The 10567-nt window shown below is 64.5% G+C and overlaps 2 protein-coding genes across 2 annotated transcripts in view; both read left to right on the top strand.

The window, feature by feature from the left end:
* The first annotated feature begins 48 nt into the window (after window positions 1-48).
* TMEM127 (transmembrane protein 127) lies at window positions 49-3408 on the top strand. The gene is made up of 3 exons (XM_086631029.1): window positions 49-295; window positions 1315-1479; window positions 2698-3408. The coding sequence occupies exons 1-3, from the start codon at window positions 49-51 to the stop codon at window positions 3003-3005; spliced, it is 720 nt and encodes a 239-aa protein (XP_086487155.1). The 3' UTR covers window positions 3006-3408.
* Window positions 3409-6587: 3179 nt separating this feature from the next.
* STARD7 (StAR related lipid transfer domain containing 7) overlaps window positions 6588-10567 on the top strand; it is a 4803-nt gene continuing 823 nt past the window's right edge. The window contains exons 1-2 of the mRNA XM_086631030.1: window positions 6588-6946; window positions 10424-10567. Coding sequence (XP_086487156.1) covers window positions 6588-6946; window positions 10424-10567 — 503 coding nt within the window. The remainder of the gene's footprint in view (window positions 6947-10423) is intronic.

The raw sequence follows: 10567 nt of genomic DNA on the forward strand, positions 1-10567 counted from the left end.
CGGGAAGTGCCGTGGGGGGGGGGGGGGCTGCGCCGAGGCGGAGCCGCCATGTACACCCCGGGCGGGCCGGGGCTGCCCGGCGGGCGGCGGCGGCGGGGCGCGGCGGGGGGCGGCGGGCTGCCCAAGCAGCCGGAGCGCAGCCTGGCCTCGGCGCTGCCCGGGGCGCTCTCCATCACGGCGCTGTGCACGGCGCTGGCCGAGCCCGCCTGGCTCCGCATCCACGGCGGCACCTGCGCCCGCCCGGAGCTCGGCGTCGCCGACGTCCTGGGCTACGTGGACCCCGAGCTGCTGCGAGGTGAGCCCGGGGTGCGCCGCCCCCCCCCCCCCCCGCCCCGATCCCCGTTCCGTGCCTCCCGGTGCTCGGAGGCGGCGGGCCCGGTGTCCCGGGGGGGGCCCCGGGCGGCCCCGGCGCGCTGAGCCTCGTCCCGCGTCGTGAATAAATTTTCCGCCGTCCGACAGCCCCGGCACGAGGCGGTTTCGCCCCGGTTTAGCGCCGGTTCAGCCCCAGGTACCGGCGATAAACGCGTGTTCGCGGTTACCGGCGGCGGAACGTGACTCCCCGCCCCCCCCTCCCGGGCAGCGCCGGAGCCCTGGATCAGCCCGGAAGGAGAAAAGCACAAAACCGGTGTTCCCAACTTTTTGGTTTTTTGGGATGTGACGGGCGGCTGGATCCCTGCCGCGGGATTCGTGCCTCGCTGGATGTTTGGGACATAAACACGGAGCGCGATTCCAAGGGTGGGACGCGATTCCAAGGGTGGAACCTTTCCGTTTTCCTTCGTTCTCCCGCTTCGTTTTACCTCCATCCCGGCATCGCGGGGGCACAAGGAGAACCCCCACCCGCTGTGCCACGGGCAGGCAGATCCCACAGCCGCTGGAATCCGGTGGGAGCAGCGTTGGGTCACCCCCCTGCGGGGTTCCGTCCTCCGCAGGACGCGGAATTAATCCAAAGACTTTCTGGTAACTCCCCCCCCAGCGTCGCTTTGAACGAGGAACCCGCCGACCTGCTGGTGTCCCGGCGGCTCCGGCGTGTCGGAGCCGTTTGTTTCGCTGTAATTTCCAGCACGATCATAGTTTGGAAAGGGAAGTGCGGGACGGGACCGACTGCTGCTGGGTGACGTTGGGTGGTTTTCCTGGAGCCTGATTAAAAACGCTCCGCGCCGTGCTCCGGGTTCTGTCGGAAGGTGGTTTTAAACCTCGAAGGAAAACGCCACGTGGGATCGAAGCGGGGGGCACGGTGATCTGGGGAGCAGTTTGGGTGGAAAAGAAGTGGTTTTGGGTGCTGAGCAGCTCTCGCCTCCCTCCCTCCCCACGCAGATTACTGCATGAACCCGCAGACGGTCCTGCTGCTCCGCGTCATCGCTGCCTTCTGCTTCCTGGGAATCATCTGCAGCCTCTCGGCCTTCCTCCTCGACGTCTTCGGCCCCAAACACCCAGCGTTGAAGATCACTCGCCGCTACGCTTTCGCTCACATCCTCACAGGTAACTCCCCGCCGGCCCTGGATTGCTTTTTTCCAGCCCTGATCCTCGAGGGAATGGGAAAAAACAAAACTCCCCAAAGGTTTTGTTAATTTTTTCAGCCTGCGGTGCCCATCCGACGCGCAGAGCTGCCCCTTGGCAGCGTGTCGGGCGCGGAGGGTGGCAGGAGCCTCGCGCCGCCAAAGCTGGAGTTAAATCTTGGGGGGAAGAGGCCGAGGATGAGGCGTTCCGCGTCTCCGAACGGGTCTTGTGTTTCCAAGAGATCCCGCAGCGCTTTCCTGGGGAGGAAGGTCACCCTTTCTGGCTTGTGAGGCCGAAGGAGCTTTAATCTCCCTCATCCCTGTGAGCCGCCCGTGTCGGAGCTGAGCGGCTCAGGGAAGGTCCGAGCTCTGAGCCTGCCCCGAGCCCGGAGCGCCGATTTGTCCCTGCTGCTCCTTCTGGGTCGCAAAATCCCGACGGCTCTGCTGGGGTTGGGGGTGCCGGCCGCCTGCTTAGACCTCCGGCAAGCCGGGCTCGGCGTCCCGCTACCGGATCAGCCACGCAGCCCAGAGAGTCAACCGTGCCCTGGGCTGCACCCAGAGCAGCGTGGGCAGCAGGGCGAGGGAGGGGATTCTGCCCCTCTGCTCTGCTCTCCTGAGACCCCCCTGCAGTGCTGCCTTCAGCTCTGGGGGCCCCAACATCAGAAGGACACGGAGCTGCTGGAGCGGGGCCAGAGGAGGCCACGGAGATGATGCGAGGGCTGGAGCACCTCTGCTCTGGAGACAGGCTGGGAGAGTTGGGGCTGTTCAGCCTGGAGAAGAGAAGGCTCTGGGGAGACCTTCCAGCACCTCCCAGTGCCTAAAGGGGCTCCAAGAAAGCTGGAGAGGGGCTTTGGACAAGGGTGTGTAGTGACAGGACACGGGGCAATGGCTTTGAACTGAAAGAGGGGAGATTTCCATGAGATCTAAGGCAGAAATTCTTCCTTCAGAGGGTGCTGAGGCACTGGCACAGGTTGCCCACAGAAGCTGTGGCTGCCCCATCCCTGGAAGTGTTCAAGGCCAGGCTGGATGGGGCTTTGGGCAACCTGGTGTAGTGGAGGGTGTCCCTGCCCATGGCAGGGGGGTTGGAACTGGATGGTCTTTCAGGTCCCTTCCCACCCAACCCATTCCATGATTCGATGCCACAAACTGCCCAATGGATTTTTTTTCCTGGCTGCTCAGCGTCTCCCCCTCTCTCTCTCAGTCCTCCAGTGTGCCACCGTCATCGGGTTCTGCTACTGGGCCTCGGAGCTCATCCTGGCCCAGCAGCAGCAGCACAAGAAGTACCACGGCTCCCAGGTCTACGTCACCTTCGCCGTCAGCTTCTACCTGGTGGCGGGCGCCGGCGGCGCCTCCATCCTCGCCACCGCCGCCAACCTGCTGCGCCACTACCCCACCGAGGAAGAGGAGCAGGCTCTGGAGCTGCTGTCCGAGATGGAGGAGAACGAACCTTACCCGGCCGAGTACGAAGTGATCAACCAGTTCCAGCCGCCGCCGGCGTACACCCCCTGATTCCGCCGGCGCCGGGACGCCGGCGCGGCGTTCTCCCGCTCCCGAACTTCACTTCCTCGGCACCTCCTCCGCTCTTCCCATCTCTCCCACCTAGAGGAAAGAACTTTCCGGGTCAGGCGATCAGCGTTTCCTTCCCATCCCTTATTTTATTAACTCCACGGCGTCACTTTTAACCCCGCGCCGGCTCCGCCAGCCGAAACGACGCCGGCGTCACCCCCCGGCACGACGGGATCCGCTCTTCCCCATCAGCCACCTCGTCCCCACCCTCTGCCGGATCCCGCAGCCCGGTGAACTCGGTCTTTCCTCCGCCGAGGCGTCGCGTACGCCCGGAGAAAGGCGTGACACGCGCTCCAGGTGGATATATCGGGGAATCGCCGGTCGCGGCGCGCCGGGAGCAGCCGTGTCCGGCGCCTATCCGGCACGTGGAAGGTGGAGGGAACCCCCCCCCCTCCGCCTGCTCCTCTTTTTCTCACCGGCTCTGGCCACGCGACCATTTTGCACTTTATTTCGGGCTCGGGGGAGGACGGTGGCGGTTCCGGCACTGCCCGCCGCGGCGGTAAAACGCCACCGGAGAGCGGGCGGCACCGGCGCCGGTTGGTTTTAAAGCAGCTTTTCCACCACCGGCAGCGATTCCGGGGGGAAATCTGCGTCTCCGCGGCGTCCTGCTCCTGTCGGCATCTCACCGAGCAAATCTTGGGGTTTTTTGGGGTTTTTTTGTTTTGTTTTGGTTTGTTTTTAGCCAAGATACAACCAGACTTTGGTACAGCCGGAACCTGCACCGGAAAGCCTGTAGCTTTTATGCAAATTCCTGCCTCCGCGCCGATCCCGTTCTCCTGCTTTTTGCCCCCACTTTTATTCTCGAGCATTTTTCTCTCCTGCTCTGAGTTTATGATCCCGTTTCCCTCCGAGAGACGCCGGGCCCGGAGGAGCCGGCGCTTCCCCGGACGGTGCCGGGGAGCCGAGGAATCACCGATCGGCACATCCGGACCTGCAGCCGAACCAGGAGGAGGTCGCTGCCGGGGCTGGAGCGGGGTTTTTTGGGCTGTTTAAAGCAAACCAAATAGGAAAAAAAAAAAAAAAAATACCCAGGGATGCATCGACCTGAGCACCGCAGCACCGGAAAGCTCAAGACTCCGTGGTTTAGGTGGAATTTAGGTGGAATTTTAGGACTCGGCGTAGGTTCTCGACCGTCCCTCTAACGCTTTTATTCCATATTTTCGTGCCGCCGGCTCTTGCCCAGCTTCTCCCGTTTTCCCCCCAACCCTGCACCCGCAGCAGCACCGGCTATGCAAGAGCTCCGGCCGCTCGCCGCGGCACGGAACCGGAACGCTCAGCCCTGCCCCGCGCCCCGCCGGCTCCCAAGGAGAAAAATCGGCTCCGAAGGAGGAAAATCGGCTCCGTAAAACCCTCGAGGGTTTTGCTGGAGCGGGGAGAAGGCGGCAGCGGGGCGTTTTGGGGGGGGGGGGTTTAGCCACCCCAGGGCGGCTCCTCTTCCTCCTCCATCCCACCTCCGGGTGCTCGGCCGGAGCAAACATCCCGCCGGCGCTTTCCTGGCGGGAAAAGGGTTTGGGGTTCCCCCCCCCCCCCCGGGGGCTTATATGCAAGAGGGGGGGTCGAGTGTAAATATCTGTGCATAAACGTACTGTATTTCTGTAAAAATTGCCCCAAAAAGGGACAAACGACGTCATTTCCCTCCGCTGATCCGCGTAGCGCGATGGAATCCGGATGGGGGGTGGGGGCCGCGGGGTTGGGGGTTCCCCCCCCCTCACCCCCCCCCGCCCTTCTCTAGAGCAAATAAAGGGGGTGCGAAGAGCCGTGCGTGGGAGCGTGCGCTTTGTTTGGGGAAAGGGGGGGCCCCCGTGCGTGGCACCCCCATGGACGGCGCCGTGTTGGGCCTGGGGGGCTCTGCCCCCTACCCCGAAATCCCCCTGCCCCCCATCCAGAGCTCTGCCCCCCCACCCTGAAACCCCCCTGCCCCCCACCCAGAGCTCTGCACCCCAGTAACCCCCCCTGCACCCACTGCCCCCCCAGTAACTCCCCCCGCACCCACCGCTCCCCAGTAACCCCCACTGCCCCCAGTAACCCCCACTGCCCCCCAGTAACGCCCCCCGCACCCACCACTCCCCAGTAACAGCCACTGCCCCCCAGTAAACCCCCCCGCACCCACCACCCCCCAGTAACCCCCACCGCCCCCCAGTAACTCCCCCCGCACCCAACACCCCCCAGTAACCCCCACTGCCCCCCAGTACCCCCCCCCGCACCCACCGCTCCCCAGTAACCCCCACTGCCCCCCAGTAACCCCCCCTGCACCTGCCGCCCTCCAATAACCCCCCCCGCACCCACCGCCCCCCTGTAACACCCACTGCCCCCCAGTAAACCCCCCCGCACCCACCACCCCCCAGTAACCCCCACTGCCCCCCAGTAACCCCACACACACCCACCGCCCCCCAGTAACCCCCACTGCCCCCCAGTAAACCCCCCTGCACCCACCGCCCCCAGTAACACCCACTGCCCCCCAGTAAACCCCCCCGCACCCACCGCCCCCCAGTAACCCCCACTGCCCCCCAGTAACCCCACACACACCCACCGCCCCCCAGTAACCCCCACTGCCCCCCAGTAAACCCCCCCGCACCCACCACCCCCCAGTAACCCTCACTGCCCCCCAGTAACCCCCCACACACCCACCGCCCCCCAGTAACTCCCCCCCGCACCCACCGCTCCCCAGTAACCCCCACTGCCCCCCAGTAAACCCCCCCGCACCCACCGCCCCCCAGTAACCCCCACTGCCCCCCAGTAACCCCCCACACACCCACCGCCCCCCAGTAACCCCCACTGCCCCCCAGTAAACCCCCCCGCACCCACCGCCCCCCAGTAACCCCCACTGCCCCCCAGTAACCCCCCACACACCCACCGCCCCCCAGTAACCCCCACTGCCCCCCAGTAACCCCCCACACACCCACCGCCCCCCAGTAACCCCCACTGCCCCCCAGTAAACCCCCCCGCACCCACCGCCCCCCAGTAACTCCCCCCGCACCCACCGCTCCTCAGTAACCCCCACCGCCCCCAGTAACCCCCCCTGCACCTGCCGCCCCCAGTAACCCCCACCGCCCCCAGTAACTCCCCCCGCACCCACCGCCCCCCAGTAATACCCACTGCCCCCCAGTAACCCCCCCTGCACCCGCCGCCCCCCAGTAACCCCCACCGCCCCCAGTAACCCCCCCGCACCCACCGCCCCCCAGTAACTCCCCCCGCACCCACCGCTCCCCAGTAACCCCCACTGCCCCCCAGTAACCCCCCCTGCACCCGCCGCCCCCCAATCACCCCCCGCGCTCTGCCGGCGGGGGCGTGTCCCCGCGACAGGCCCCGCCCCCTTCACCTCCCGGCCCCGCCCCCTCCCCCGCCCGCCCCGCGCGCCCTTGCCCTCCCCCTCCGGCGCCCGCCCGCGTGCAGGGGCGGGCCCTCCCCTCCTCCGCCGCCCAATGGCGGCGCGGGGCGCCGAGGCGGCGGCCAATGGCGGCGCGGCGCGGCGCGATGACGCGCGGGGCGCGCCGCGGGGCGGCCCGGCGGAGGGAGCGGGGCGGCATGTTGCAGCCGCGGCGGCCGCTCGCCGGCCTGGTCGCCCGCTGCGCCCGCGCCGCCCGCCTGGCCCCGCGCCCGCCGCGGCCCGCCGAGGCTCCCCCCGCTGCGGAGGGCGGCGCGGGGCGGCGGGGCCTGCTGGGCCTCTTGGCGCGGCAGTGCAGCTGCGTGACGGGGCAGCGGGCGCGGCGGGCCTGGCACCGCGGGGGGGCGGCGGGGCGCGGCGGCGGTGGCGGGGGGGGGTGGGGGGGGTCGGGGTCGCACCGAGGCCGCCCCGCCGTCGCCGCTACCGGCCGCCTCATGGCGACCCTGACCGGTGTCTTCGTCTGGGACGGGCAGCGCATCGAGGAGGAGGAGCTGCAGCGGTGGGTGTCCGCCGCGGGGCCCCCCCGGGACCGGGACACCCCCCTCCCCCAGCCTCGGTGGTTCGGGACCTCCCCCCCCCCAGGTCCTCGGTGGTTCGGGGTCCCCGAATTCCCCGTGTCCCCCCCCGTTCCCCGGGGCCTGCGGTGCTCCCCAAACCCTCGGGGGTGCCCCCCCCCACTTTGGGGTGCCCCCGCGGAGCCCTTTGGGGAAGTTCCCCTCAAATTCCCCGTCACCGGGGCGCCCCCCAAATTTTCTGGGGTGGGAGGTGCCCTCACGAGCCTTCCTGGGCCCGGGGGTGTCGGTACCCCCCCCCCGCAGGTTACACCCAGTGTGTCAGCTGGGGGTGCACCCCTCAAGCCCTCCCCCCACACGGTGCCCCTCCAAAACCGCCGGGGTGCTCCCCCAAATCCTGCCCCCCTGCTGGCCTGGGAGGGGGTCCCCGAGCCCTTTTTTTGGGGGGGGGGGGAGGAGGGTGTGCACCCTTCACTCCCTAAACGCTGTCCCTGCACGGTGCACCCCCTGCAGATTCCCTGGGACTTTGGGGAGTCCCTCTATTCCCCCCCCCCAGGTGTCTCTCTGGTGCCCCCTGCCCAGCTGCCCCCCTCCTTGGCACCTCCACCTACTCCACTGCCCCCACAGTAAGAGGTGCCCCCCCCCACCCCGATACCGGGTGCCTCCCATCGTGCTGTGGTGCAGAGTGTTTATACTGGGGGGGACAGCGCTGGGCACGGGGGGGTGGACACGGTGCCCCCCAATCCCAGGAGATGGTGCCACCCTCGGGCCTCTCCGGTTACTTTCCGAGGTGATGGTGGAAGCGCGGGGCATCGTTTGGGTGTAATTATCCAGCGTGGAGGTGAGTCAGGGAAGGGTGATCCGAGTTAATGAGGAGCTGGGGGTGCCGTGGGGTGATTAACGAGGAGCTGGGGGTGCTGTGGGGTGATTAACGAGGAGCAGCTTGATGATCTGGCCTGGAAAGGCCTCATGTCCGGCTTGCCCGGCTCACCACCGCGGGCTCTGCCCCTCTCCAGCCCTGTCTCAGTTTTCCAGCGTGGCCTGTTGGGGTTTTGCCGTGTCGGTGAGAGGAGCTGGCTCACGGCGGGATGGAGCGAGGGCTGTGATCAGACTGGTTTGGGTGGGAAGGGACCTCAAAGATCACCCAGTTCCAACCCCCCTGCCATGGGCAGGGACACCCTCCACTGCACCAGGTTGCCCAAAGCCCCATCCAACCTGGCCTGGAACACTGCCAGGGATGGGGCAGCCACAGCTTCTCTGGGCAACCTGTTCCAGTGCCTCAGCACCCTCAGAGGGAAGAATTCCTTCCTTGGATCCCATCGAAATCTCCCCTCTTCCAGTTTAAAGCCATTGCCCCATGTCCTGTCACTCAACGCCCGTGTCCAAAGCCCCTCTCCAGCTTTCTTGGAGCCCCTTTAGGCACTGGAAGGTGCTGGAAGGTCTCCCCGGAGCCTTCTCTTCTCCAGGCTGAACAGCCCCAACTCTCCCAGCCTGTCTCCATAGCAGAGGTGCTCCAGCCCTCGGATCATCTCCGTGGCCTCCTCTGGCCCCGCTCCAGCCGCTCCGTGTCCTTCTGCTGTTGGGGACCCCAGAGCTGAAGGCAGCACTGCAGGGGGGTCTCAGGAGAACAGAGCGATCAATAACCCGGAGGGGGCCCAGAGCAGGTAGCAGGAGTGTTCCGGGGGGTCCCACCGAAGCTGCACCCCCAAACGCGGGGGGAAGGTGGGTTTGGGGGTCAGATTTATCCGGCAAAGTTTCCCAGGAGAAACCGAGAACTCGGTGATTCCCGGGGCCCGTGAGCACGGATTCGGCTGGACCAGATTCAGCCGGACTGGGACTGGTGAGACCCGCCTGGCGGGTGGCAGATTGATGCTGGTGCTTAATTACTTTAATCTAATTAGTGCCCTCGGGCACCGCCGGGAGGGTTGGGAGCGCTGCAGACAGCGAGTGATCCTCCTCCCTGAGGGCGAGGAGTCCAGGGGTGGAAAAAACAGCCGGAAAAACTGGCGGAAAAACCGGCCGTTCCTCTCCGAGCTTTGCTTCTGGGGGGGCTTATCCCGGCAGCGGGGGGTTTTCCTGCCGCCTTCTCTGCCCGCCCTGTTTTGGAGACCGGAGATCCCAGTCCAGTTCCAGCTTCTGGAGGTGAAGGGTGCTGAAACTTGGGGGGGGTTGATGGTCCGTGGAGCCACATCTGTGGGAAGCGCCGGCTGCTCCCGTCCCCGTCCCTCCCGCAGGACCGGCTGTGCTTCCGCGGCGATTCGCGGCCCGGCGCTTTGGGGCCAACCCGCCCCCTGGCACGACGGGGACCCCCCGGCTCCATCCCGCGGACGGCTTTGTGCCTCGGTGCCTTCAGTCCAAAAATCCTCCTTTTCCAGAAATCTGTCCCGCTTTCTCCCTCCCCACCTTCCGTCCCGTTCAACCAGGAAAAAAACAAATCCTGGTCCGTGAGCGTCCGCGGAGCTGCCGATTTCTGCGGCTTTTCCTTTTTCCTTCTTTTTTCCTTTTTCTTCCTTTTTCCTTTTTCTTCCTTTTTCCTTTTTCTCTTCCTTTTTTCCTTTTTCTCTTCCTTTTTTCCTTTTTCTCTTCCTTTTTCCTTTTTCTCTTCCTTTTTCCTTTTTCTCTTCCTTTTTCCTTTTTCTCTTCCTTTTTCCTTTTTCTCTTCCTTTTTCCTTTTTCTTCCTTTTTCCTTTTTCTTCCTTTTTCCTTTTTCTTCCTTTTTCCTTTTTCTTCCTTTTTCCTTTTTCTTCCTTTTTCCTTTTCTCTTCCTTTTTCCTTTTTCTCTTCCTTTTTCCTTTTTCTCTTCCTTTTTCCTTTTTCTCTTCCTTTTTCCTTTTTCTCTTCCTTTTTTCCTTTTTCTCTTCCTTTTTCCTTTTTCTCTTCCTTTTTCCTTTTTCTCTTCCTTTTCCTTTTTCTCTTCCTTTTTCCTTTTTCTCTTCCTTTTTCCTTTTTCTCTTCCTTTTTCCTTTTTCTTCCTTTTTCCTTTTTCTCTTCCTTTTTCCTTTTTCTCTTCCTTTTTCCTTTTTCTCTTCCTTTTTCCTTTTTCTCTTCCTTTTTCCTTTTTCTCTTCCTTTTTCCTTTTTCTTCCTTTTTCCTTTTTCTTCCTTTTTCCCTTTGGCTCATTATCTGCCAGGGTCAGAGTGGTTCATCTGCCGGATCCGACCAGGCCAGGGGGAAAAAGCACTTCCCATCCGTACAGGGAACAGGCCCCTTCCCGCTTCCCCTAAGAAACAGCCGGCCCGGGGCCACCGTTGCCATCCCAGCAGGATTTTCCCCCTTCCCCTCCTCGAAGAGCAAGTCCTGGTGATGTTTCCTGGCTTAGGGACTCTTCCCGCACCAAAATCCCCCTGGATGGAGCCGGGGCTGTGCTGGGAAGGTTTTGCCAGTCTCGGGGAGGCACGATCCGGCGCGGAAAGGCTCCGACGAGGCTTCGTTTCCCAAACGTCGTGGTTTTCCTCTTCCCCCAGCTCGGCGCAGGAGATGAAGCGCATGGAGAGCGTATCCAGCCTGCTCCCGGGCCAGTGTCCGCGGCCGGAGCCCCCGCCGGAGCGAGAGGCGGTCGCCGCTGCCGGGGAGCCGCCCTGGGAGATGATCATGGACAAGAAGAACTT

Source organism: Tauraco erythrolophus, unplaced genomic scaffold (genome assembly GCF_009769465.1).
Source record: "Tauraco erythrolophus isolate bTauEry1 unplaced genomic scaffold, bTauEry1.pri scaffold_72_arrow_ctg1, whole genome shotgun sequence".
In the NCBI taxonomy this organism is placed as follows: domain Eukaryota; kingdom Metazoa; phylum Chordata; class Aves; order Musophagiformes; family Musophagidae; genus Tauraco; species Tauraco erythrolophus.